This window comes from Rhizopus microsporus (assembly GCF_002708625.1).
Source record: "Rhizopus microsporus ATCC 52813 unplaced genomic scaffold scaffold_9, whole genome shotgun sequence".
Classification (NCBI taxonomy): Eukaryota; Fungi; Mucoromycota; class Mucoromycetes; order Mucorales; family Rhizopodaceae; genus Rhizopus; species Rhizopus microsporus.
In genome coordinates, this window is record NW_019671924.1 from 418,243 (window position 1) to 445,255 (window position 27,013).

General features: G+C 37.3%; 15 protein-coding genes across 15 annotated transcripts; 7 read left to right on the forward strand and 8 right to left on the reverse strand.

Annotated features, from left to right (window-relative positions):
• Position 1: 1 nt before the first annotated feature.
• RHIMIDRAFT_284066 (uncharacterized protein) lies at positions 2-2,975 on the reverse strand. Its single transcript, XM_023613168.1, has 5 exons — positions 2,914-2,975; positions 2,817-2,846; positions 1,970-2,765; positions 218-1,898; positions 2-162 (listed from the first exon to the last, which is right to left on the reverse strand). Exons 3-5 carry the CDS (start codon positions 2,689-2,691, stop codon positions 49-51), a joined length of 2,517 nt encoding a protein of 838 aa, XP_023465822.1. The 5' UTR covers positions 2,692-2,765; positions 2,817-2,846; positions 2,914-2,975; the 3' UTR covers positions 2-48.
• A 3,382-nt stretch (positions 2,976-6,357) lies between these two features.
• On the forward strand, positions 6,358-7,028 carry RHIMIDRAFT_140363 (uncharacterized protein). The gene is made up of 4 exons (XM_023605682.1): positions 6,358-6,406; positions 6,463-6,505; positions 6,555-6,711; positions 6,764-7,028. Coding segments are annotated over exons 1-4 (402 nt in total). The 5' UTR covers positions 6,358-6,404; the 3' UTR covers positions 6,964-7,028.
• A 7-nt stretch (positions 7,029-7,035) lies between these two features.
• Positions 7,036-7,635, reverse strand: RHIMIDRAFT_237933 (ankyrin; the record flags this gene model as incomplete). Its single annotated transcript, XM_023608852.1, has 4 exons — positions 7,036-7,144; positions 7,194-7,370; positions 7,423-7,543; positions 7,608-7,635. The coding sequence occupies 4 exons, from the start codon at positions 7,633-7,635 to the stop codon at positions 7,036-7,038; spliced, it is 435 nt and encodes a 144-aa protein (XP_023465824.1).
• Positions 7,636-7,948: 313 nt separating this feature from the next.
• Positions 7,949-9,067, forward strand: RHIMIDRAFT_140379 (uncharacterized protein). Its single transcript, XM_023605683.1, has one exon. The coding sequence runs from the start codon at positions 8,094-8,096 to the stop codon at positions 9,033-9,035; it is 942 nt and encodes a 313-aa protein (XP_023465825.1). The 5' UTR covers positions 7,949-8,093; the 3' UTR covers positions 9,036-9,067.
• On the reverse strand, positions 9,068-9,371 carry RHIMIDRAFT_140380 (uncharacterized protein). Its single transcript, XM_023605684.1, has one exon. It carries the CDS (start codon positions 9,267-9,269, stop codon positions 9,099-9,101), a length of 171 nt encoding a protein of 56 aa, XP_023465826.1. The 5' UTR covers positions 9,270-9,371; the 3' UTR covers positions 9,068-9,098.
• On the forward strand, positions 9,264-10,765 carry RHIMIDRAFT_251911 (uncharacterized protein; the record flags this gene model as incomplete). Its single annotated transcript, XM_023610899.1, has 2 exons — positions 9,264-9,456; positions 9,513-10,765. The coding sequence occupies 2 exons, from the start codon at positions 9,264-9,266 to the stop codon at positions 10,763-10,765; spliced, it is 1,446 nt and encodes a 481-aa protein (XP_023465827.1).
• A 2,648-nt stretch (positions 10,766-13,413) lies between these two features.
• On the forward strand, positions 13,414-13,623 carry RHIMIDRAFT_190481 (uncharacterized protein; the record flags this gene model as incomplete). Its single annotated transcript, XM_023605932.1, has 1 exon — positions 13,414-13,623. A coding segment is annotated over one exon (210 nt), but the record flags the coding sequence as incomplete, so codon positions are not given.
• Positions 13,624-15,217: 1,594 nt separating this feature from the next.
• Positions 15,218-16,750, forward strand: RHIMIDRAFT_227097 (MFS general substrate transporter; the record flags this gene model as incomplete). Its single annotated transcript, XM_023607583.1, has 2 exons — positions 15,218-15,573; positions 15,638-16,750. The coding sequence occupies exons 1-2, from the start codon at positions 15,331-15,333 to the stop codon at positions 16,748-16,750; spliced, it is 1,356 nt and encodes a 451-aa protein (XP_023465829.1). The 5' UTR covers positions 15,218-15,330.
• Positions 16,751-17,132: 382 nt separating this feature from the next.
• Positions 17,133-17,405, reverse strand: RHIMIDRAFT_182115 (uncharacterized protein; the record flags this gene model as incomplete). Its single annotated transcript, XM_023605801.1, has 1 exon — positions 17,133-17,405. A coding segment is annotated over one exon (273 nt), but the record flags the coding sequence as incomplete, so codon positions are not given.
• On the reverse strand, positions 17,354-18,002 carry RHIMIDRAFT_140408 (uncharacterized protein). The gene is made up of 3 exons (XM_023605685.1): positions 17,769-18,002; positions 17,468-17,716; positions 17,354-17,416 (listed from the first exon to the last, which is right to left on the reverse strand). Exons 1-2 carry the CDS (start codon positions 17,952-17,954, stop codon positions 17,591-17,593), a joined length of 312 nt encoding a protein of 103 aa, XP_023465831.1. The 5' UTR covers positions 17,955-18,002; the 3' UTR covers positions 17,354-17,416; positions 17,468-17,590.
• A 2,181-nt stretch (positions 18,003-20,183) lies between these two features.
• RHIMIDRAFT_284100 (uncharacterized protein) lies at positions 20,184-21,437 on the forward strand. Its single transcript, XM_023613169.1, has 4 exons — positions 20,184-20,450; positions 20,503-20,987; positions 21,042-21,155; positions 21,210-21,437. Exons 1-2 carry the CDS (start codon positions 20,270-20,272, stop codon positions 20,955-20,957), a joined length of 636 nt encoding a protein of 211 aa, XP_023465832.1. The 5' UTR covers positions 20,184-20,269; the 3' UTR covers positions 20,958-20,987; positions 21,042-21,155; positions 21,210-21,437.
• On the reverse strand, positions 20,988-21,302 carry RHIMIDRAFT_237940 (uncharacterized protein; the record flags this gene model as incomplete). The annotated part of the gene is made up of 2 exons (XM_023608853.1): positions 20,988-21,155; positions 21,210-21,302. The coding sequence occupies 2 exons, from the start codon at positions 21,300-21,302 to the stop codon at positions 20,988-20,990; spliced, it is 261 nt and encodes an 86-aa protein (XP_023465833.1).
• A 1,886-nt stretch (positions 21,438-23,323) lies between the features above and the next one.
• On the forward strand, positions 23,324-23,665 carry RHIMIDRAFT_140448 (uncharacterized protein). Its single transcript, XM_023605686.1, has one exon. It carries the CDS (start codon positions 23,414-23,416, stop codon positions 23,588-23,590), a length of 177 nt encoding a protein of 58 aa, XP_023465834.1. The 5' UTR covers positions 23,324-23,413; the 3' UTR covers positions 23,591-23,665.
• A 1,126-nt stretch (positions 23,666-24,791) lies between these two features.
• RHIMIDRAFT_192864 (uncharacterized protein) lies at positions 24,792-24,968 on the reverse strand (the record flags this gene model as incomplete). The annotated part of the gene is made up of 1 exon (XM_023605982.1): positions 24,792-24,968. A coding segment is annotated over one exon (177 nt), but the record flags the coding sequence as incomplete, so codon positions are not given.
• A 775-nt stretch (positions 24,969-25,743) lies between these two features.
• On the reverse strand, positions 25,744-26,563 carry RHIMIDRAFT_284103 (uncharacterized protein). Its single transcript, XM_023613170.1, has 4 exons — positions 26,403-26,563; positions 26,270-26,354; positions 26,133-26,221; positions 25,744-26,075 (listed from the first exon to the last, which is right to left on the reverse strand). Exons 1-4 carry the CDS (start codon positions 26,506-26,508, stop codon positions 25,903-25,905), a joined length of 453 nt encoding a protein of 150 aa, XP_023465836.1. The 5' UTR covers positions 26,509-26,563; the 3' UTR covers positions 25,744-25,902.
• Positions 26,564-27,013: the final 450 nt, after the last annotated feature.

A 27,013-nucleotide genomic window follows, 5' to 3' on the forward strand; every position in this document is an offset into this window, starting at 1 on the left:
TAATAACAATAATAATAATAAAAAAAGAAGGGCTATTTTTATTTTTATTTACAGTTGCTTGAATGTATCAATAAACCTTTCAATCTTTACACGTAAACTGTTATCCAAGGCTTTAATCTTTCTACCAGATTTAATTTCCTTATCCACGATATAATGCGTCATCTATCATAAGAAGACGTTTGTTTATTGTCATTATTTATTTATATATTATTCTTACCTTTCTTGCCATGTCTTTAAATACATGTTTATCTCCTTTCCATAAGCATTGTTGATCTGCCAAACTTAGATACTTTGTAACCACTTTACCAATTTCATTTTTTAATTCAACTTCACCAAGTCCTTCTTTTTCTTCTTCTGCTTCACTTGCTTCTGGTGTAGATGTCTTTTCTGTAATATGATGTGGTGTTGGTGAAGGAGGCAATGGTGAAGAGGATACAGATGGAAGTGATGGAGGCGGTGGTGGAGGTTGAGGTGAAGCTGTATCTAATGGAGGAGGAGGTGGCGGTGGTGGAGGCTGAGGAAGAAGAGAAGTTTGCTCTACTGGTATCTCCCACTGGACTTGTTGAGTAAGCACATTATAATAATAAAATGTCCCATCTTCATTCATGATCAGTTGCCAATTGGCGGGTAATGGCTCTTGTTGTTGTTGTTGCGGGTAGTAATAGTTATAATAATATTGATAATAGTAATAGTTATTATAATCATACAGATCATATTGTTGGCTATGTACAAATTGTGTATTGTTTTTTACAGGTATATCATTTGGCTGTAATGATGGATACTGCAGTAATCTTGCCAGACCTTCATATGTCACACTCAAGGGAATATACTCATAATAGTCCTCATCTGGATCAAATAGTTCCCTTGTGGATTCAATCCTCATCCTCTTTTTAAACAGCTTATGTTTCTTTGGTTTTGTATGTTCTTCTTTTGTGTTTGCAACCGAGTGACTTTCCTTGGCATTTGCTATGGGTTGAATTATTGGTGATTGTTCACTATCGCTGTGCACATGATCTGTTACTTCAGCGTGTGATCTTTTAGGAATACGATAGACACTCTTCAATTGGCCCCATTTGTCTAATAAGCCGATTGACAATTGACGTATCGTATCATCTTCGTGCTCAGTAAACTTGTCGACAATATCAAACAGCTTGCAGTCTTCAAGTCCGTTTCTGTTGGCAAGTGGCAATTGTTCCAACACCTGTAATGTTTTACATACAATATCGTCATCATGTTTCCATTCACTCAGCCAAAACTTGAACAGTTTGAGGCCGTGTAGCCTGACAATCATTTTCAGAATCTCTTTTCCATAAGAATTGTGTGGATTTGTCAGCTTGAGCCGCATTAGCAACTTGTTCACCAATCGAGGCTTTCCAACAGAATTTAGCATCTTTTTCACAAACGCTTGTACCTTGTCTATATCCTGTAATGGTTGGATCTTTTGAATATCAATTTCATCATCATCCTCTGAAGAATAGCTTGAGGTGTCTGTTGACATTCTTTCATCTATATCGGTTGTTGGTATTGTTAATGTTGTGGTTGCGCCGATATATCCTTTACAATTGACTTCTCCACAGAAACATGTCTGGGCTACAGCACCATAACGCTCAAATTTATAATCAAAGGTCAACTCTTCGCCAGCTTTGATATCTCTGTTTGTGAAGATGCCAATCCTCATCTTTTTTCCAATAACCCATTTCTGCGTCACACAGTTTGGACGGCACGAGTGATTCATAAATCTGGCCAAGCAGCCCTTCTTGGTAGCGTCAATCACTTCATCATTCTTGAGGGTCATAAAATAATAGTGTTTGAATCCTTGGGCATCGTATTCTCTTGTTCGTCTTAGGAATTCGTTTTGAGTAATGACCTCTCCGACATATTCCATAATGAATGAATTACTAATGCGTGAAGATGTCAGTTATGATACAATGTGTAACTATCATTTAATACCATTTTAAGTAATCTTTACTTTGATAAATCAGTAAGTGCTCTTAGCCCATAGCCCTTCTTTTCAGTCTTTATGACATCTACTCTAGCATATTGGCCTAGTTGAAACCGTCTGTTTCTGCAAAAGATACCACAGGGACAGTCTTGAACCATGCATTCCATAAACATCATGCGGTTAATGCAAGCAGTATCATCACCACAGGCCTCAGAGGGATTGTCCTGATCTGGGTCATATTTACATTCACATGGCATTGATTCTTCTGCCATTGACCTGCCTGTTGCCGAACCGATATATATATTTTCTGAAATATTCTCATACATTTCCATGGCTTCGGCTGTGGCAGAGGGTAGTTGTTTGGTATCGATCATTTTCACTTGTTGGTCTCTATGGTAACTAGATTTCATTTTCTGGATGCTGTTGTCATCATCCATTATATCTATATCTTCTTCTTCTTCATCTGAAGTAATCGACTTTTCATATTCGGCCACATAACCTTCTGATAGCCCTTCTTTTTCTCCCTGTTCAAGCGTAGTAAGATCATGCTCTTGCTCAAAATTTTCTTCTTGTTCAGAATTATAATAGGCATCATCTTGTTCCTGACTTGCACAAGTTGAAGTAGTAGCAGCAGTACTGCTCGGAGGCCTCTTTGAACCAAATTCAAAGTGAAATTCAAACATGCTTGTCTTGACCACGATGGACTGGTGCTCTTGCTCTTTAGTATTCTGTTTCATTCTATCCCACATTTTTTGTGAAGTATTTGTAGAGGAAGTAACTTGAACAACATTCACTTTTGAAGGATTACAAGGTGTGTCCAACACTTGAAAAGAATGGGTGTTATTAAAGGTTGAGTCGTCATTCAACGTCATACCTGAATCTACTACTTTAATTTTTGGGTGATCTTTAGTAATAAAAAAGGAAAAGACTGTGAAGGTCAATAACCATCATGTTGTTTAATTAATCATTACCTTTACTTTGACACACAAACAAACACAGGTACACGGACGTATACACACGCACACACACAAACAGATAGAAAATAAAAAAAAGAGAGAGAAAAAAGAAAAAAATAAAGTAGGGCGAGAGAAAAGGTTTTTTTTTATTTCCCAAAAAAATCTTTACCCAATGGCTATCCTTAATTATCTACTTTAGAACGGAATAAGAAAGCTTACGTTATAGTCAACACTTTCAATTTCCTTTTCTTTTTCTCTTTCTTTTAATATGTATCAGTGTGTGTATAAAGAGAGATACTTTAATTTCAGCCAAGATATATACACATTATGAATATTTATTTGTCATACCTTCTCTTTGTACATCTACAGTGTTGCCATGGAAATAAATAATGATCATTTGGTGATCATGATCAGTGACATTAAAACTGTACAATAAAAGCAAGTCACACATGCTCACAAATATGCAAGTTGTGCCAATGTCACTTGCTCAAAGGACCGTTACAATCTATCTTTTGATATGCCAAAGACTATATATGTGATGGCTAACATTTCTTCAAGTACATTGCATGCACTTCAAGTAAAAGATGTAAAGTGATAGTAACTTGTTGTATTTTCTGGGAATAAAGGCTTATAGCTACAAATCTGAAGCAATGGTAGTTATAGAGGCACAGCTAATATTTATACTATCTATCATCTTAATTTTTCTAGTTGTGCATATTTAAAGCCTACAGAAAAAGAAAGGAGTTTTTGTCTTTGCTTAATGTTTATTAAAAGAAGCTTGTATAACTGCAAATTACTTTTGCAAAGTACTAGCTTTCATACTGATATTGCTTGTATACATGCAATAAATGAGTTTAACCTATCTTTTAACATCTTGTGTTGTTTATATGCTAATCTATGGCAAGTCAAGCCTTTATTCTGTGCTAAGGTTAGTATGGTATCTAAAAAAAAACGCCCGAAAGCTATATTTAGACGCGATTTGCGGTATTAAAAGTCAAACTGCAGATACTAGAAATCCCACTATGGAGCTTATGGATGCTTTTCACTAAAATGCAAATATTGGAAACTACTTGATTTAATCTTTAGAAAATGAAATAACTTTTATTTGATAGTAATAAAGTAACTACAGAAATGTTGCTCATTATTCTTTGGTTTCTTTGCGTTTTTGTAATGCAGTAGCTACAGTTCTTTCCTATCCTTCAAGTGGCCTACCTAATCCATTCTTTTGCCTTGTTCAACTCGTGCTTGCTTAAACTTGGCAACAGAGTACATTGCTGCTTCGTAGGCAGCTTTGCTTTCACTTGCTTTACTTGATGATGATTTATTCACAGCGAGACTACTTATTCTTTCTTTGGCTTCACCAATCGCTTTCACCCTCATTGGTTGGCCAAGTGTTTCTGCAAGCTCCATCAACCACTCATACTCGCGAGTTTTCTGCTCATAAATCAAGTCGAAGAACAATAAACTACCTTAAAAAAGAATGCTACCTGGTTTGTTGGAAGAATAGCCCGCTTTGGATGTGATCCCTAACGACATCGTCCTACATACATATTATTTTAGGATGTGCCCTGTCACTCAAGTTGTGGTCTCTAAGAACACTGTACATATTTTATGTCAAGGTTACCTCTATCCACTACTTGCGATGTCGTCAACAAAACTTTTCAATGTTTGACGCTATGATAAACTTACTCAGGAGCCGAAGTATTTCCATGTTACTTGATGTAGAATACAATTTTATAAGATGACCATCTTGATTTGTTTCTTTTCGAGAAGAAAGAGATAAAGAAATGTGGTTTTTGCTTTATTCTAATTTTATGTTGTCAACTTGATCAACAAAGAACCAAGAACAATTCAAGTGTAGCACAAACACTTCCTATATGTAATGGATTACGAACTAGGCTTTCCATACCGCCTACTGTCAAGAGCCTTGCTGCTTCTCCAACAAAATTTGTGCCTGCTTTGGCTGGTATGATATCTGAACTTGAAAAACTTTGTAACGAGCACAAAGACGATAAAGCAAAAATGCCTAGACGCTTTTCGTTAACGCCCACACCGTCTATGCATTGGCGATATATTTCTATAAATGCAAAGGCGTTGCAATCAATTACGAAGCATAAGAGTGATGGCACGTACGAAGGCAACGTAAGCTTGTTTTATTCAATCTTTAACTTCAAGAAGTTTGGCTGCGAAAGCCTAAACGAAACTCTTGAAAGTCAAAACAAGTTTACCTGTTTCATTCAAACAGATGGTTTTAGCGTATGTTTTGCTTTTGCAGAAAAGGCAAGAGAAGAAAAAGCGACAGCGCAGCCGGGTTTGGAAGGCTTTTCTGACCAAAAAATACAAGAATGTTTTCAGCCCTGTGCTGTAGATCCCGGAAGACCACATGTATTCACAGTGACTATGCAGCATGAAGGGAGCAATCTAGAAACAAGAAGATGTAGCGAAAAAGAGAGGCAATGCTACAGTGATGCGAAAAGGAGAGCTTGCCAGATAGAGAAGCTAAAACTAAGGACTGGCATAAAAACAATAAAGACAAGTTTCCCTTCGGCAAAAACTGTCGACATGGAAAAGACAAATACATATGTCGCAGATGCTCTAATCAGTATACCTCGCTTATTCCGTTTTTACGATGAAAAGTAAGCACTATTTCGTTTCTACGATTACTAAGGCAGATAAAGGTCAAGTGCAGAAATGGCCAACATATTGATTAACGAAGGAAAAAAATACAACAAAACAAAGCAGAATCGAAAGCAGCGCAAAAAGAAAAGAAAGAAGAAACAAGAAACAGCCAAATGTAATTATGGCAATAGTGTTTAATGTTTAAAAGCTATTGACAATGATATAATTAGGCCATCTGCTGAAGAAAAGGAAAGAACAGCTCGGAAAAGTAAGTTTCAATATTCCGATTCACTTCCTCTGGTTGTTTTTGGAGATGGCGTGAAAAACAAAGATACTACTTCTATCAGGGGTCATGTTAGCGGCGCCGCGGGGATACTACAGAATGCTCTGGTTCGCATAGATGAATTCCGAACATCAAAGATATTCTTATGAAATCAGATTGATAAAGTCAATGTTATTTAATGGCAATATTGGTCCATCAGCTATTTAGGTTTGCAACAACTGTAAACAGAAGCGGCTGGAACAAAAGAAGCTCTCGAATGGTAAAAAGTCCCATAGTATATTAGATCGCAAAATCTGCAATATACTATGGAACAGAGATATAAATGCAAGTAAAAACATGCTTGATATCTCTTGCGCCATTTGGAGAGGTGAAGGAAGACTTTCGGTTTTCATTAGAGAAATCGTCGTCGAGAACACGGTTCCCTCCAACAGGGTTTATATATATACAAGTAGGTGTTTTATTCAAACTCAATATAGCATACTAAAAGGGTACGAAACCCAGGTATATATGACTGTAAAGCAACAGCTATTTTGTCGGAAATTCATTCTAGTAAAGATCACAGTGTTCAATCGGGCAGCATTTCATTTCTTTAATTTAAGTACTAATGTAAGATTAAAGCAGACGATTACAACTTTATTATGAATTAACCTCTTTTTTAAAAGGGCTTTAAAGAAAAACAATTTAAAGAAAGCCTTTGGAAAGAAGGTTATACTGTTTGTCAACTATTATTATATAAACTAACATCAACTTGTAGGCAGATGTAAATGAAGACAATTTAGGACCATTCAACTTGTTGATTGAAAAGAAACCATTTAAAAACAATGCATATAAATCAGCAAAGAAAAGTAAAAACCTTAAGCAAATCTTGGCCATGGAAAGAGAGAGACAGCTCGCTTTAGATATACCCACCTGTAAGCATAGAATGTTTATACATATAAATATATGCTTATACATAATATATAGATGAAAATATAGAGTGTCCACCCTCTGTGCTGCCTCAAAGAAAGTATTGTGACATTACAGGATTAGATGCTAAATACACAGATCCAAAGACAGGACTAAGATATCATAATGCAGAAATATATCAATTTATTCGCACTTTGGGGGTTCCTAATGTACAAGCTTATTTGTCAAGTAGAAATGCAGCTGTTGTTCTTAAATAAATTCATCCTCATCATCATTATCACTCATTCCCTAGTGTGTGTGTGTGAGATATATATATGCCCAATGTACTATCATCTACTCTTTACCATATTATATCCTGCTAATGATTGCTCAATCAAATCTCGCATATCTTCATTAACCACATGATCTAGAATAGTGGAACCTTGATTATCTTTAATTCTAGTTTTAATAAGTAAAAAGATGTGTAGACTAGGTAAACATGAAATACCTTGGATCTGCACCTGAGCCTAACAATAGATCAACCATATCCAAAGCAATATCGGGGTCATCATCATATTGTGCAGCTAAATGTAGTGGTGTTTTGCCTTCTTTGTTCTTTCTGTTCAAATCAATCGATGATATGTGTACTAGTAACTCGAGGCAATTTTTAGCACCAAACTTGGCTCTGCATCCATCTGATCTTAGATATCATTTCCTTTAGAGCTTATGTTACTTACGCGTAATGACAGGCTGTATCACCAAGACCATCCGTATAGTTAATATCAAAGTCACCTTCTTTTAGGATATCTTCCAACATTTCGTCTTGATCATTGCGACATGCTGCGAGCATAAGATCGTCTTTGTATATACAAGTTTGCCTTGGTTATTGTTATTATTATTGTTGTTATAAAAGGACTCATACCGTTTGTTGCTCCTTCTTCGTCATTCATTTCAAAAATATATATGCAAAAAAGACGAAAGAAAAAAAGATTTGTAATTTCCTTTTATAGAGTCACTGCTGGATTTTATGTGTACGTGAAAGAATGTTTTTGTTATTACTGCTCCCCATTGACACATGTAGTTTGGATATAATTGAGTGAAAAAAAAAAAAAAAAAAAAAAAAAAAAAAAAAGAGAGGGACTTATTGTTAAACGTATACTTGGGATATCATTTTCAGTCGAGGCTTGGTGTTTAAAAATATATATTAGGGTAACCTTCTCAATTTATCCGCTCTTCTTTTTTAATTTTCTTTTTCTATTCATAGTAACATGAGAGACCCTTATAGAACTACAAGAAAACAAGGTAAGAATATACAGAAATAAAGAGAAAGAAATGCTAATGTAGAGTAGATGATTCAGCTAAATATGAACATGACGACTTTAATTCAAGATCACCATCAGAAAGCAGCATGACTCGTTTATCAACCGCACCTAAGCCTGTATACCAAGAAGACTATGACTATTATCAACAACAGGATCCATATGCACCCAACAGACAAAAGAAGAAGAAGAAAAAGACTAATATGGAACACTATTATGATTCAGAAAAGAGAGCCAATTCATATCTACCTTATTCACATCATAAAAGAGATCCTTATGACCCTGTTGAGCCCATCTATCTTGATGAAGAATTACCCAGTTTCAATTCACCCGGACATCGTGGACCGGTAGGATCTATCCTTCAGGATAATATTGCTATGGAAATGGTCGAACAAGATGATTTGCATAACAGCACTCCACACAAAAATATCAATTCTACCATTCAACCCTTGACACCGACCAAGAAAAAACGGTGGTGGACACGGCTTGGTATCAGTGGTCGAAAGCTTGTGTTTATTGCCTTTGCATTCGTTGTAGTCATCGTTATCGTTTGGTATTTTGTGTGGCCAAGGACACCGACGTTACAATATCAGGGCGCAGCTTATGATGGACCAAAGCAAAATACGACTGATAATACGATAATAGCCAATTGGAAAGTAAACTTTACAGTTCTCAATAATGACAACTGGATTCCAACCAACATTGAAAATTTTGCAGTCACTGTGATAGATGCGAGTACGGGTGTACAGTTTGGTCATGGCAATTCAGGTCACTTGATGCTAAGCCCAAGGTCTATTGATCAAGTTATTACGATACCCATACAGATCAACTATACATCAAGTGGACCTAATGATAATACATTCCAAGACTTGTATAGTGCTTGTGTCGTCAAGGTATCTGATCCCAATTCGACTAACCAATCCCTTAATATCAAATTCCGCATTGTCTATTATATTGCAGGAATCGTTTGGCACACAATTGCCACAGTAGCACCTACAACCAATTACTTTCAATGTCCTAATGCTAATTAATACATTTATAATACCCCCCCCCTTCTTCTCTCTTTTTTTTATATTTACTGTATTTCTTGTTTCCTAGATTTCAACCCCTCCCAAAAAAAAGGGTCTATTTAAAGTAGTACGAAAATAGACAGTGCATAAAATAATAAAGGGAATGATCATTTTACTATTGGACCTCTTAAAAAATTTTTTTTCTAGTTTTTCTGTTTTTCTGTTTTTTCTTTTTACATGTAAAAAAAGATGCATGGATTTGGAAAGAGTCTAGAATTAAAGATCAATGTCTTATCAGATGAAGTCGTCTTGCTTGGTCAACCACAGGAAGCAGCAGGGAAAATGCTTCAGGGTACTCTATCCTTGAATGTAAATGAGCCAATCAAGGTCAAATCAATCAATTTATCCTTTATCGGCAAAATGAAAGTATCTTGGTCTGAAGGTAGATATGACAAAAAATGTATTCTCAATTATTTAATAACTTCCCCTTTCTTATAGGTGTTGGACATCAACAGCATTTTCATAAACAAGAACGCACCATCATTTCACATCATTGGGAATTTGTTGGCAATGAGCAGAAAAAATCTCAAGTGTTGAATGCCGGGAAATACAATTGGGTATTTGAGCTCATGTTACCTGGTGACCTACCACAGACCCTCGACTCGGATGTAGGTAGTGTAAGCTATAGACTAAAAGCGACAGTAGAAAGAACAGCCTTTGTGCAGAACACAGTCAAGAAGAAAGTCATCAAAGTGCTTCGATCTGTGTTACCTTCAGAGTTTGAATTGATCCAGTCACTAGAAATTCACAACACTTGGGCAGAGAAAATGGTTTACGATATCAGTGTTCCTTCAAAACTATACGCATTCAATGACAAAATACCCATCACTTTCAAGATACTTCCTATTGCCTCTCAGCTCAAGGTTCATGCTCTCATGGCCTCTATTAAGGAGTATTGTACCTATACAGCTAACGATCATACCAAGACAGACACACGGATCATTCGTCTTATTAGACAGGACAATCCCTTTGTCGAACCGATTTCGGTCGAAAGACCGACGTGGGAGAAGACACTGCCACTAGAAGTACCCTCAAAGTCACCCATGGTGTTTGCTGACGCTGACAGTGACATGATTCGCATTCGACATAGACTCAAGTTTGTCATCTCTCTTGTCAATGCAGACGGTCATATATCAGAACTACGCTGCGCAGTGCAGATCATCATTGTCGAATCATTTGTTGCCGCACAAGAGATGACAACTCTCCCTGCCTACGACGAGATGTGGCGATCAGTGCCTTACGATCCGTCTGTCGTCGAAAGACTAAGGGCTCGTTCGATTTCTGAGGCCGGCAGCAATGAGCCTCCCCCTCTGCTTCCTGAGAGTGATCGAGAACCGGTCACTATCAGCGGTTGGTCTCGTCTGCTGTCCGTGTCGCAATCAGCCGTGCCTACTGCTGTATCATACGATCAAGTACCTCATTCACAGCCTGTGGCCATTCCAGGATCGAACAGTGGAAGTAGACATCACTCACGACGACCCTCGGTTGACGAGCAGGACTTGGCCGACGTGCCACTGAGCGAGCTACAGAGAGAAGATCGAGTCGAAGAAGGACACCATTGGTGGGACGAGGTTGATCTCGGCAAAGTACCTTCGTACAGGACAGTAGGAACCAATTTATTCCCATATTCTCTTCCGCCTGCATATGACTCTGTTAACAATAGATTTGATCATTCACCAGCCAATCCATAAACGCTACGTGCATATGTATAAAGTTGCATTGCATTCTTCTCCTTGTATCATATACAACTATTATTACATTACCATTTTATAATCAATGCCCATATTACCCAATATCCCAACATAAATAAAGAGAGTATAAACTATGTTTTCAATTTGGATGTGAAACAGAAGGGAGACTCATAACGAGGCTTAGTGTTAACAGTCTTTAATATATTATGCGAGAGCAAAAAGGTTCAACCTTGCTACACTGCTACCGGATCTTTTATCTCCGGACCGAATTTCTAAGCACCATTGCCCGATGCGTCGGGGTTTATCTTATATTAAAGAGGGCACTTCCTAATTTTCTCTTTTTTTTTTTTCCGTCACAAAAAAAGAGAGTAGGTTCAGAATGACTTACAGGGGGATAAGTATAAAGCTAAGCTTTATAGTTTTTGTATAGTTATAAAACATGATCGGTTAGGCTTTGCAAGGAGTCAAAGAAGAACACACAACAAGCCGACCCACCAAGCCACGAAGGTACCACTTTCCTCGATAAAGAAGAACCCATGTTTTTTGTTTGCTGAATTGCGTGCGCTGCGATCTTGTGTTCCTATATACCCTCAACCAAAGTGTGCGCCCTGGTTTTTTTTTTTTCTGTTCCTGTACACACACATATACATGTATGTGCATTGCTGGGTCACTACACTATCTTCGGCTCCTGTCCCTACTGCTAATCTTGCTGCGTGGTGTGCGAGCTTATTTTGTGGAGTCCTTTTTCTTGTGTTTACACACAGGGAGATAGAATGATATATTTAGGAGTTTGACCTAAAATTAGAGTGTTTGCAATAAACTATTCAATTAAAATATTGTATTTTTACATACATCGTTGCATTAACACCAGCGATAACTGGTGAGGATTAGTGTTTGGTATATTCTTAAAGGGGTGACTACCCTCATTCCGTAACGATTTCAATACGTTATGAAAGCTTAGGGCAGACGCCGGAGCTCGATTCCATAAAGTTCCTTTGATTTCACTTGTTGTTTTCACAGTCTTTTTACAGTGTTGGTTTTTGTACCTATTTGAGTAGAAGATTAGTGAATAAAAAGTGGCACTTTTTGTCAAAAGTTTCAAGTTCTAATCTACAGGTAGGGCAAGTTTTTGATGCTCTGAATTCACCCAGGAAAACTACTCTAAACTCTTCTTTCTTCAACAGTGGGTCCGAACTTCTTCTTTAAATTATGCATGAGTCGTTTCTCGGCTTGCATACTATGTAACCATTTTCATTTTGATATCGTCATTAGTGCCGTTTGAATAATAATATATTACCGACATTGTCGTATTTACCCTATAAGCACTCTGTCTTTTAAGAATGAGCAACAGAAAGAAACTGACCACAAAACACGCCCATATAACGCGTCATACTCAATTCCTATTGGCCATATAGATACTCTTGATTGCTTATAAAATGATGTATATAATAATGAACTTTCTTTCCTCTTGTTATTAAAGAAATTATGTAGAGGCTCATCGACATACACCTATGTTCCTTCTTTATTGCTCGAGACATTTCACGAACAGGATTATTGCCCTGGCTCAGATGTCATGAGTAGGATCATGCAAAGCGAAAGGAATATTGACATTGTGATAAAATCTCTTGTTGGCAATCAAATGTCCAGTTCTATGTATTCTCGGGTACCGTTATTAATAGGTTAATGAGCCTGTCTTTAATCGTATATTTCAAATAAAGTCCTGTGCCTTGCTTGGATAGGGTATATTTCAATTTCCGCATTTTTTAGGCATTGTAAACCATGCTTTAGTCAGTCCTTATCACTATTTAATGAACTTCAACATGTTCAGGGGAATACTGAAAGGATCATTTCTTGACTCTATTTCTTTTTGCTCTTAATATTCTATACTTTGTAGTGAACAGACTCTTTTTCAAAAAAAAAAAGAGCCCTTGGCTTGAGATCAATGGCCATCTCAATAGCTCAGATCTCGCTATTTGATTGAACTTGAAAAAGATCCAACATGGATAATGCAAAAATCATACTTTCTCATTTTTGCCAGGGCAATGCAAATCAAAGCCATATATAGAAAAAATAAAGTTAGAAACTGCGGGAAAATCTCGAGTTCATGGTTCAGGAGCTCATAAACATAAGCCGTCACATTGGTTGTTGATCAATCATACGAGGAGAAAGGCGCTTTGTCTCTTTTTCTTTTTCTTTCTATCTTTTTATTAAACATTGTTATTATAAAAGCATATGACTGAATCAACAATGACTGCTAATAACAAGAACGATCAGAACATTCTATCTTTTGTTCTATTTGACGACGACGATGATGACGAACATGACTCATTTATTAATACAGATATATTAGACATTACTCAGTCACTTAAAAGAAGCTATGGTAAGAAGTGGTTTCTAGATACATTATGATGCATACTGAATCAGTCTGCAGCCACATACATTCATGATGACTCGCTTTCTCACGGTAATTGTCAGAGCGTTGGTAAATCGAATATAGTTTCATCTCACGCTAAACGATAACTAAAATAACTATTAGCCAGAACGAAAAAACCGGGTCGGAAACCAATGATAGATACAGATGAGGTAACGTAAGATAAAGAGATAAGGGAGGGAACTGTTGTGATCGGTAACCCCTTCTTTATTAATAAAAGGATGAAGAAAAGATTAAAAGAAAAGAGCAAAATAGAGCTGCACAAAGAGCATTCAGGGAACGTAAAGAGCGATACGTAAGAGAGCTAGAGAAAAAGTTTAAGCAATTCCAGGATAAACATGCTGCAGCTATTCACCAACTACTTCAAGAAAATCAATATTTAAGGTCCGTCATCTGCAGATTGGAAGTCGAGAATTGTGTGCTAAAAGGAACACCAGCAGATTCAGTGGATGGTGTCATCAAGGCACTTGAAAAGGCGCGCACATCCCTTCCTGTACCACCTCCACCATCGCCTGCTGCCTTTCAGTTATCGACTAAGCCTCCATTACCACCGCTTCAGATACGTCCCTCATCGATGAAGGCAGCGAATCAGAACATAGATGAATCAACTAAGCCAGCCAATAATAGTAGCAGCAGTAGTAGTAGTCATAGTAGCAACAATAATAACACTAGCAGCAGAAGAAACAATAGGAAGACTAATGCAAACCATCAGGCAAGGGTAGTCGAGACGAAGCTGGCTAGTGAAAATGCTACTCAGCTGAAAAAGACAACAACAACAACAACAGCAACAATAACAGATATCCCAGATCGAGATTTCACATTCTCTATTACTACACCAGCCCTCCTACGGGCAACCTCAGATAGATCGGCAGGTAATGAACAGGTCCAGGCAGTTCAGCTCTATCCAGATCACAGCCACCCAGCAAACCCGTTGTTCAGAAAGGATCGAAAGAAACAACAGCCAGAAAATAATAACCCAATAAACGAACCTGTTAATGATGATCAAGACAAAGGAGAGCCTTCAAGGACGGACGATGATGGCAATAATCAAAATAATGATCAAGAATTTGATAACTTTTTGAAACCATTCCTGGAAATTCACGATGATCTTTGCACAAATGGCATAGTTAACAGCAACACCAATAACAACAACGATAATAACAATAACAATAACAATAATAATAACAATAGAAACCCTACTGCTTTACCAACCGAAAGACGATCCAGCAATAATGATCGTTATCAAGAGCCCACATCGAGAATCTGGCAGAGAGTCAGTGAACATGCCAGTAATCCCAAGTTTAGTGTCGACCAGCTATTACACGCAGTTAAAAGATCAACTATGCTTACAGATGATAGATTGGTGTTGGAAGAATGGGACATGGAGCAGATGTTGGAGAACTTTTGAATATATGTCTTTTCTAATGTTGTATTTTTTAAAATAAAGTTCATATTTACATTAAATATGTGACTCTCCTTCAAACTATGTTCAAAGCAATATTAAAAACGTTTTTCTACGGTTAGCTGAAATTTGATTGTTTGCTAATAACAAACTTACAGACCAATAACTTTCTTTATATGTACGATAAGAGAATCTATAAAGAGAAAAGCTAACAATCATTTACAAACTAAGAAGTTTTGAAGGAGATTCAAATGAAAAAGACTTCCATTTTTGTCAATTCAATGAAGGAGTTATAGGGATTGGCTGAAAGTGACATTAGAGAAAAGAAAGCGTTTGTTTGACTCCAGAAGAGGCGGAAAATAAAATGCAAATGTGGAGAAAGGCTGCACCCTTAATTTTCCCACACTATTCCTTTGAGAACCCTGACTCATCCATAATATGACATAATATGAACCCTGTCGTCAGGGTCAGTAACCATAGTGAGCACACCATGAACCAATGAATGGCAGCAGCATTTGTTTTTACATATATATGCACATAGAGTCATTACCTTTATTGCTATTGTCTCATACGCTTTTTGATTAAGAGCCTATATGCAACAATGATGGATGAAAACAATCGGAATAATAAATCTCCTTTACCCCCCCTCAGTTTATAGACCATTTAAATTAACCATAAATAAATCATCATTTTCCCGTCTTTCCCTTTTCCTTTTTTTCTTTTTATTAAAAAATGTCAAAAGGAGTACTACAACTATATTATTCTCCCTTAACCCAAGTTGTCTTGCTTGGTTTAGTATGTTTATGCTGTCCAGGAATGTTCAATGCGCTTTCTGGATTAGGCGCTGGTGGTTCGATGAGTTCAAATGTAGGCTTGATCGATTCAGCTAATGGTGCTCTCTATGGCTGTTTTGCCATTGTTGGATTCTTTTCTGGTACATTTACAAACACAGTTGGTGTGAAGCACACATTGACAGTAATGTACACACACATTTTTTATTTTATTTTTTTTCCATTTTTTACTGATGCTATGTGACTAGATTGGTTCAATTGGCTATGTTGTCTATTCTGCCTCTCTATGGGTCTATGACCGAAAGCAAGTTTCGGGATTTGTTATTGCAGCAGGTGTTATTCTTGGTTGCTGTGCTGGTGTATTCTGGTCTGCACAAGGTTCAATCATGATGTCTTACCCTGAGGAGAAGAATAAGGGAAAATTCGTAGCCATCTTCTGGGCCCTTTTCAATGTTGGAGGTATCCTTGGTTCCGTCATCGCATTAGCACTCAACTTGGAGAACGAAGCAAGCGGTGGTGTGTCCACAAGCACTTACATTGCCTTTGTTATCGTCATGATCATCGGCGTCGTCCTCTCTCTAGCCATCGCAAGCCCCTCACGTGTGGTTCGACCTGATGGAACAAAAGTAGCTGTAGCCAAGGCCATGCACTGGAAAAAAGAACTCAAGGGTGTTCTTCTCGTCTGGAAAGAGTGGCGTATGTTGTGTCTTATCCCCGCCTTCCTAGCCTCCAACTGGTTTTACGCATACCAGTTCAAAGTAAACACAGTCTACTTTAATTCTCCGGCCAGAGCATTAAATGACACCATGTACTGGACACTTCAAATCATTGGTTCGCTTATCTTTGGATGTCTTCTTGACTTTCAGGGGCTCTCACGCCGGTCCAGAGGACTCTTGGCACTGGCCATTCTTTTTGTCGTTACCATGGCCGTCTGGGCAGGTGGCTTTGCGTTCCAACTGACATTTGATAATGGCTTCGAAAAGCCCATTGGCTGGAAAGATGCGGGGTTCGGTGGTCCATTCGTACTTTACATGTTTTACGGATTCAGCGACGCTATCTATCAAACCTACCTCTACTGGCTTATGGGTGCTATGTCCAATGACCCTTCTTTACTTGCTCGTTATGCAGGATTCTATAAAGCTACGCAAAGTGCAGGTGCAGCTATAGCGTTTGGTATTGATGCTGTCAGTGTTCCACTCAGGTGGGAGTGTCTCATCTGCTGGGTCCTCGTCTTTGTCTCTTTTCCTCTCATTCTTCTTGTGGCCAGCAGGGTCAGTGAGACCAATATGAATGATGAAAATGATAGCCTATCAAGCAAATCCATTGATAAAAAGATAGCCGAGGCAAAAGATATTTATTAACAATATTTACACATTTTATTACTATAATAGCCATTATTTAAGCCAATTAAATTGAATAAAGCTCTTTTCTTTTTTACACATGATGCCTGTTACTACTATTACCACTTCTCGTGAGTAATTCATAAATATCCTGCCGCACTTCATCTTCATCATATGCAGAGTAATTATCCTCATCCAAATGAAAATGGGTGGAACGCGAATGCCACGTGTTCATGGACTGAGTCGCAGAGACTGTGTCATCCACTGAACGGAGTCGATTGTTCCGAGAGATGAGGTTATACAAACGGAAGGACTGATTACTACTACTGCCTGTCGTCCTGTGATCACTGTTGATCATGCTTTCCGTCTCATCCACTTGACCATCGGAATTCTTGATATTGTAACCCATGTTTTGAAGAATTGCAGCCAGATGCTTCATGATATCGATATATTGTTCCTGGCTCAGAGGATCTCGACTGAACCGAGCAATCTCATAGCCTTGAACATAAACCGTCCCTAACTCTCGATCAATGAGCCCTTCTTGGATCAGGAATTCAATATACTGTCGTACAGGGCAATACGTGGGTCGCTTGTAACTCGGATCTATACTACAAGCTACATTCTCAACAATCGCAGGTGTTCTTGCTATTGCTTGCTTAAAATCGAGTCCTTCAAACAGAGGTGTGCCTTTGTATGACGTTAGTATATTTTTATACATCACCGCTTTCGTCTTCTTGCCTGGCTTGGCCCATCCAACGGCCTGTATGTCTTCAGGTCTCGGCTTTGCTTGGTCTCTGATCGCTCTTGTTTGTCCGAATTCATGCCAAATTTGAGAATAGACTTTCTAACAAAAGAACATCACTATGTTAATGTTTTTTTTTTTGGTAGATTCTGTTTCTTGATTGGAATATGTAACTTGGGTATATTTTGCATTGATCGTCTCACAGATATCATTCGACTGCATAAACAAACTACAGATATAAGCGCCTTTGAGGTCATGCTGTTAGTTATCTTTTATCAATTCATTCATGTAGTTTACCAACAACACATAGCTTCCTGCGACAACTGCCAAGTTGCGAAAGTCGAGATTTCCTGTTGACGTTCTGTCTGTTAGAGCTTGTATAATGACATCAGCTGCAGAGATGGCAATACATAGCGCACTTAGAGAAATAAGAAGGAATAAAGACGCTGTATAAAGGTAATGTGGCCACTTGGCAGAATTCATTTGTAAATCAAAACAAGGAAAAAAAAAGGAAAGAGAGGAGAGACAGACACAAACACTGATATCCTTTTTTGGCTTTTACGAGAACATTAAATCCCCGAAAGAATTTAAAGTCCTCAGCAAAAATTTAGTCTGTAAGTGTTTTTCAAAGATTCTATTTTGTACCTCATATAGTGACATTATTACTGCCCAATCGTTCTCTTGCATTCAAGAAGGAAGAGGTGATGTTAAATTCAATATTTGATTGACTGAGGCTGATTTCAAAACAGGGAAATGTTTGGTGAAATAAAAGATATAAAGACCTGACAGACCTACTGCCAAGGCTGAGAGTGTATCTCTCGATTTCACAGGTTGTCTTTTGGTCACCAAGACACATTTTGGGTTACGGCGGATGAAGGACCCATTGCTTGTGACATTTGTCTCTTTTCCTTTAACCATTCTTTTGTGAATGGGATGATCTAGCTTGCTGAAACAATACACGCATGTCTGCGAAGTCATGTTTTCGCTGGTGATACAGACTTGGGTTTCTTGTCCATGGAGCTTTTACTTCCAAGTTCCTCCATACCTCAGATACTTCTTAATTCTTGAGCCAACGCCGATTCCTCTATCGTCAATGAACATGATTGGTTTAGCTTTCGTAGCAGCATCTGCATATTAAAATATGACGCGATCAGGAATTATTATGTACACATTAATGGTAAGATTACCTCGTTGCTTTCTAACAAACCGTCTTTCAGATGAGCATATCTTATGTCGGTATTTTTTTGCTCTGTATTCCTAAAATTCTTGTATTGTTTGCTCCAGTTTTGGACTTGTAAGAGCTTCTGAAAACGGGACGATGCTGACACTGCTTGTTACAAATTTCTTGAACCTCTTCAACTTTTGATACCTCTTTAAGTGACATCTTTGACAGTTCTTTTTCTATTTCTTGAACTTTTTTTTCTTCTTCTGTTGCTCTTTTCTTTCTCTCACGTTTTTTTCTAATCTTCTGGTAACCACAACCAACGTCAATATCGGCTGCTTTTATTTTGAAGGAAGCCGGCAGCTTCAAAAAATTATTTCCTTGACCAAGTTCGTTATATCTTTCTACAACATTTGTTGCGCTATAATCGTAGTCACTTAAAGCTCTAGATGAAACTTGAATCTTGTAAGAGTGAGCCCGATCGTGTTTGTCATTGTAATGATTCCGTTATCTGTTCCAGAATAAATGACCTTTAGCTACCATCTACACAGTATTCTTCAACTTTTTGAACTTCGTGACCATCTTTCTTGATAGAAGTTGATCTTAAGGAACAACGGCTATTACATGATTGGGGCCAAAGCCAGTGCGCTCTAAAGAGGTCTGAGTAACCTATGTGCTTTATAAATCTTTCAGGCTGTATCACTTATTGACTACGAATGAACCATATTATTGCTCTAATGCCCAAGTTAAATACAATATTCTACAATGGGAATAACAATCTTTTTATTTTATTTGATCACAATACAAATTATAATCACCCTTGGACAGTACTGGGACCACACAAGGATATATATGGCTCAGTATCCTTTTACTATAGTGAGAAGAAGCCATATGTGGCAACTGAATAAATCAGAACCTGTTAAGAAAGCACATGTTTTGAAGTTCTTTGAGACAGAGAGTGCAGTCAGTATGTTTCTGTCGTGAATAGCTTTTGAAATACAGTAGCCCAAAATAGTCGCGTAAATCATTCAACAAGAGTGTCGGTAGCTTCTTTATCCGTAATACAGAAATATACAGGGACACCTTTCAAAGTGATTTTGTTTTTGACATCGTCACGGAGAGCCGTTAGCGTAGAGTTAGAAGAATTCCTAGGAACGCCTCGATATCCAAGCGATGAATTTTGTAAAGAACCATGTGAATATCTTAGTCATTACAGCTACTCGGGGGTAGGACGCTGACAACAAATGCCCTAAAAAGCAAGAGTTTAAGTTTGAGCAGTTATTCAATTGTTGGCTAGTTAATAAAAGTGAATGCTTATAGCTAAAGGAAAACGAGTGTCCTCAATATATATGTATTTGATAGGTTCGTTGGACTGTTCTTACAACAATCGGTGGTTAAAATAAGCTATTTCAATGTCTCTCTCTCAATTCTACGGCTTGAATGAAAAAGGTGGCAATATGTATGCAAAACACATATGAGATGATAATACGACGAAAAAGGAGAGAGAGAGAAAAAAGCGGCATATAAAAAAAAGAGGGAGGATAGGATGAATCTTATATAAAAAAGGGAGAATAAAGAAAAACACATAAGTGTGACCTCTTTTTTTCCCTCTCTCTTTCTCTATCTTTTGTTCATAATGTCGAAATCAAATAATGCAGTCAATAACATCGTCAGTAATCTCATGCGTGCAGCAGCTGGTGCTGGTGCCAGAAATGTATCAGATGAAGATATTGATAAATATGTGGCAGACTTGATATTAAAAGAAGCCGAAGAAAAACGTAAAAAGTATCAAGAAGTGGGCATACAAGCCTATCAGCCTGTTACGTAAGAAAGTAAATTACTCCTCTTTTGGTGTTTATTGAAAGCAGCCTATTAGAAGAAAGCCGAGACCCAATACAAGATTTTTACTTAATGTCGTAAAGGCAACTGATAGTCATAATCAAGCAGTTCTTCGTGCCAACGAAAGAAATATCAACAAATTAAGAAAAGATCGACTAAAAAGAGAAGAAGAAACAAGGAGATCCCATGAAGACAGTGATGATATTTATAAAAGGAAAAGAAGTAGTAGTGATGATAGCGATGATGATCGTACAAGTAAAAAGTCGAAAAGAAAGGATAGCTCGAAAGAGAGGCTACCAGAGAAAAAGGAAAAAATAAAGTACCGAGGAAGAGGTAAAGTTCGAATCGAGTGTCCTTCTATGGACAAGTATTTTTCGTCAGAGTATGACCCTTTATTGGATGCCGATGATGATGATGATAATAAATATATGACAGCAAATGAATATAGGAAAAAGCATAAAAAGAAGAAGAAGCATGATCAATAAATATTATCCACGGTATTTCTTTAAAACATTCTATATATAAAACCATGTTAGTGTATCTCTCCCCGTTAAATCTATGAGACATACTTCTAATGCTTCCATAATATCTGACCGATTGACAGCCGAGTGATTCTTCTTTAACGAGGTTGCTTCTGCTGATTTAGCGAGATCTTCCATAAAACAAAGAAAGTCCAAATAAATCTATACAATCTTTGGTTGGTCTGACCCTTTTTTCTTTTTTTTCTTGTTTATTACAAGCAATTCAACATTGGGTGCCAACTTCATTCCGCCTAGCTTTTTTGTAATGATCTTTCTCAGCTTTTCACGATCAAATTCGTCAGATCTCATGAATAAAAGAAAAAGGAAATACAGCTGACATTCAATGTGAAAAACTTTGTGTTTCCCTAGAAACTTGTTGATGAAATGCCAACTTGATGGCAAGAGAGTTTAGAATGCTACTACTATTAGCAATTAGCTCTATGACCCCTATTTCATTGTGGTAGCAAAAACTCAATTCTGCGGCTAAATCAGCAACTGGATGATCCAAGGCTCCTTATCCCCCTCTTCTTGACCAGGTCCTTCCAGTGTAGACATCGATATGCTTTCTGGATGTCCTTTCCGTTGTATGACCCTATATGTCCTTACCGTGGAAAATCGTCCATCATGTCTCCTCTGATCTCCCTATGTTATCTCCTTCATTTACTAGTCACAGAATAACTAAGTGGGACATACAAATCTATGAAAGCGCTGGAGATCTTTCTGTTTTAATTAAAAAAGGGGTGTTACCATAACATCTCATCTTTTATCCGATCAGTTACATAAGATGCATATGCTAAGACGGTTTAAATTGTCGAATTGATCAATAATTTTTTCTTTCAGCAAACCCTTCAAACACAACTTCATAGTTTATGATTGTCTTTATCCATATCTTTTACAAAACCATTATGAGCCCGTTGCTCGTGTGAAACTCGAGATTCTGTTGACTATCATTGGCTTATGCAGCTTTCTGGCTTGCAAAAAGGTGCGAGTGGGATTCTTTAAAAGGGATGTCATTTTAAATCGAAAAACCTATATGCAAGCTCTCTCAGCAGAATATATTCAACCATATCAAAAACTATAGTAACAAGACATTGTATGACAACTATAGAAAAATATATTGCTGATCGAGTAATACCAAGACGTATTTCTTAAAAGACATTGGTTAACAAGTTGTACACTAGTCATGAATCGTCTTACTTAAAAAAGCATAAAAATAGCCAACAAGAACGAAGGAAAGGATTACATGTGTCGATTTGACCTATTTTACACGTTATTCCTAAATTATTCGCACACTGATAAAAAAAAGATAATTTCAGACAACAAATAATGATAAAAGAGAGCCCATCAGAAGCAAAGAATGGGATATACAAAGAAATGACTAGTAAATCAGCTATTACATTGATATTAAATACTTACATTATAAAGAAGAGAATTTGTAAGAGAAAAACAGAGACAAGAATCGTTAGTAAACATGTAAAGAAATTATTAATATCTTATCTGAAGTGCATTAAATAAGGCTTGTGATAACCAGCCCGGGGAAAGATGAGGAAGAAGAAGCAAGCCAGAGAAAAGAGAAGAGAGCAAGAAAGAGAGCGGATAGGACCAAGGCTTGGTAAGAACCAAACTACCTCCAGCTAGCACCGGTACTGTTTTCGATTTTATGATCTATAATACTACATATTAGTTTCCTACAAGAGCAAATAATATAACATACCTTAGGACTAGCTGGGGAATAGCCGGTCTTACTTTTGGCCCAAAAGAGAAAAGAAAAGGAAGTCAAGATCAGACTACTTAAACAAAGTCTGTAGCAACTTTTTCAGTTACGTGTTATTTATCAATACTGACCACATTTATCTTCTCTTCTCTCAAAAAGACAGAATTCATTGCTTTTTTAATAATAAAGAAAGAATCGATAATCAACTAAAGTGTAATTATGGTTGGTTTTAAATTGAATGATTCTTTGATCTATTTTATCATGGCTACAAATATGTCGTGACCAATGATTGGGGAAATGAAATTACCTGTTAAAAAAATACAAAAACTCCGAGAATCCCTTAATGCAATAGTACAGCGGAAGATTTTCCATATTCACAAGCATGAATTTAAAGAGCCCCCCCCCCTCTCTCTCTCTCTTTCTCTCTTTCTCATTTACTTTATCTCTTTCGCTTCCCTTTCCTTTTTAATAGAAATACACATAAATGAAGATCAGCTCTCATAAAAAGCGTAACAATAAGCAATTTCATAAATCGATTTCGTTGATAGAAGAAAATGACAAATTAAAGGTAACCAAGACAACAGCAACAGCAAGAATAGCAAGCTCATGCTGTTAATCATAGGATGAATTAGACCAATTAAAAAAGGAAGCTTATAACGAGCTTCAAACACAAATAGATAGTTATAGCAATAGCTTCATTAGTCATATGCGGCGGATAGAGAAAGGTCATCAAGAAAAGGATGATGATCAAGTACAAGAACTTGTGGAACTATTTCGAACAGGTGGATCTATCAAGGACTACAGCGCTCTTGTAGAATGGGAGTTGTGCAAGGTAATACATACAAAAAGTGTGTGTGTGTGTGTGTGTGTGTGTATATATTAACAATTCATATGAAGCAACCGACGACTTACTTTGACAATCATGGTGAATGTGGGGATTTATGGTAAAAAAAAAACCGATCCTTTTATTATTGTTTTCTATATATTGGTCGAAAGGGTGTTCATGAGTTCCATCATGGTTCCTAATTTATCAATTAAATATATATATATATACACATACACACAATTGTAAACATACCTATACTAGGCGATCGAGTATCCCTTGAGTCCGAGGCGATGTTGTATAAAGAGTAAGATTCGGTTTGATCATCTACCACGCTCGGATGATTAGGTGAACCAAAATCAAATCCACTCGAAAAGTGATTCATATCCAATGGCTGTAAGGTAGGCATACCAGCTGTCATCTGTGAGAATACATCGTCTGTCCAGACTGTTTCGTTTGTACTATGTGGGGTATCATGATTTACTTCTTCTGGTGATCCTTCAGGTTGAGCGCCCGCAGTAATATCTGGCAACCCCTTTAGTCTTCTCCATGCATTCGTGCGGTTCACATCGTAGTTGATAGTAAGATACCAAAATTCATGAAAAAACTCTGCAGGCAATTCCCAATTTGCACTCATTGTAGGATCGCTACCGTGACAGACTGCACCGTTCAAAAGCATGGCAAAGCATCGATCATAATTCATGATATCTCGAAAGATAATCATTCTGTCTCTCATGTGAGGCGTAGGCACTAAATCAATGCGTGGGTCATGGGGAATGGCCAGCTGTAAGATCGTCGGCTGAAGTCGGGCTGCGGACTTGCCCACATGGGTCAGTGTGGATTGTACACGAAGTTGAAGACGGATGTGCTGGATGGCGCTTAGACTGGAAGGATCTCGTTTCTTCGTATTCTCTCGTTCATCTTTTGAATCGTCACGCATCCAATCATGCATACTCTCGTCATCCTCTACTTTTACATCATATTCGTCTTGTTCGTTCTCTTCTTCATCATCATCTACTGTTGATTGATATTCAGCATGCTGCTGTTCAGGTGAATCACCCTTGGGCACATTGGCAAAATGAGCAGCCATCGTCGGTTTGAGGTTGACGTTATTTTTTGTATATGCATTTACATAGGCCTCTATCGCGTGAGGCTGTGTCTTTGCCATTTCACTCAGTGCTTCCTCTGTTAGGTAAGGTGAGTGAGGGGGTATATGAATATGATGATGTAAGCAAACAAATTGAAGTGTAAGTACGACGCCCTTGAGATACCAATTCTCTGCACGATAGGCGTCCATCTTGCTCTTGGTCTGATGTAGTTCCTTAAGGGCACTATTTCGCTGCTCTCGTAACTGTCGAATCGTGCCTTCCAAATCGCGTAAATGCTTTTCCTTTCGTTCACGAAACGCCCTTTGTGCCGCTCTGTTCTGTGCCTTACGAAGCGCAGGTGATGCTGGATTGGGTTTTCTACCGGGCTTCTTTCTTATTTTGATCGGCTGTCCATTTTCATCTACTTGTTGTTGTTGTTGTTGTTGTTGCGGTAGAGAAGATAGGATAGGTGGTATATTGCTTACATAAATGGCTGCCATATTATTATTATTATTGTTATTGTTATTATTTTGTTGGTTCATAAAAGAAGGAAATGGTGTTTGTGAATTCCAATCTCGTTGTGAAAAATTCTCCATGACGTGTTTGTCAAAATGTTCAATAAAAGAAAAAGGGAAAGAATATATATATGCTTGAAAGAGAGAAAGAGAAAAGGGAAAAAAGTTACAGACAAGAAGAGAACGTTGTTAATAATTAGAATTCACACGTGAATTTATTTTCCCTTTCCTTCCCCTCCTTTCAATGTCGTACTTGGTCAATTCTGAAGTCAAATTGTATCTTTTTTAGTTCCTTTTTGGCTTTTAGATCGTCTTAAAGATTCTCTTGTTTCAAAATGAATATTGATTTAAAGGATGGTGTGTGTGTGGATATAGACATTGACTCATTGTATATATGGCGTAGTGACTGCTGCCAGTCGTTGTAAGTGGTGGGGGTGAGAACATTGGAAGTGTATTTTGCGGGGAATAACAATAAAAAAAGACAGAGCCAATTTAAAACCACAACAAAAATATGTGAAAGAGATCATTCCCACTTGCACATCCTCGCTTTTCCCTTCTTCTTTTACACTCTTTTACTATTTTGTTTGCCTCTTTTTTTTTTTTTAAAAAAAAAAGAAGGGCGGAAGGCACAAAAGGTTACATAACTTTAATTCTATTCTGCCAACTGTGAATGGTTGCCATGTTAAATCTCCTCTCCTAGGTACTCAAAACGGACATTTATTTTACCAGTTTATTAATGAGAATTGTGCATACAGGTTTTTATTATTATTTAAGATAACCAGGATGCAATTAAAGAAGCTGCCAGAAGAGTAGTCCAACTCATGATAAGTTTATGAGAATCGCTTGTATTGTTCACATTAGCTTCACTAGAAGGTCTAGAAGTAGCAGTAGCTGCCATGGATGCTGTCATTGAAGGTTTAATGAGAGAAGAAGCCGTGGTTGCTATAGAAAGAGAAGGACATGAGCTGACATTGAATTTGACAATGTTTAAATGGTTACCTAGTGAGGTAGACATAACAGAAGGAAGAACACCAGAAGAAGCAGATGCTGTTGCTGTTGCATCGCTTAAGCTAGTTACCATCGATGGCCTATAATTCATATATTAGTAAATTCAGAGGTATATATATTTGCTTTACCAATGAGCAGCAAAGCAAGCTTGTTCACATGCATCACCAGCATTTTGTTTTTGACATTGAACGACACAACCATTGGCAGTAGTAACTATGCATACAATGAATGGTGAATTTTTTTTTTACTGATTTCAATTACCGCATTTATCCAAACAAGGCTGATCTGCCGCATCACAATCACAAGCAGCCAAAGTAGAAGCAATCAAAGAGACAAGAGCAAGCAAGATGTAAATAGTGAATTTCATTATAAAAGAAAAAGATAAATATCATGTTAATAATAAAAAAGCGAGTGATATAAATACCTTTTTTCATGTTAATTAAAAAGGGATAAACAAAGACAATGATATATCTGATTAAGGAGGATGAAAAGAAGACGAAAGAGAGAGAGAGAGAGAGGGGGGGGGGCAATATGCAAATACCCAATAAAGAGAATCATTAAGGGTCTACTTTTTAATAGAAATATACAAAAAATAATTTCATTCCATTCAAACACCCCTTCTTTTGTTACGATAGACATATGCTCCCCTTTGCTATACATTTGAGTCCATCATATTTCACCCTGAAATGATAAAAAGAAAGAAAAAAATTCTTTTGCACAAGCTTGTAATAGACATGTTCATATAATCAAGTCAATGGCAAGTTTATATTTTTATTCCAATTGGGCAGTAAATAACAAAAACATACAAAGAAATTTAAAGCAATAATGACATAAAGCATATACAAAACCATAAAGAATATATATAAAGTAAA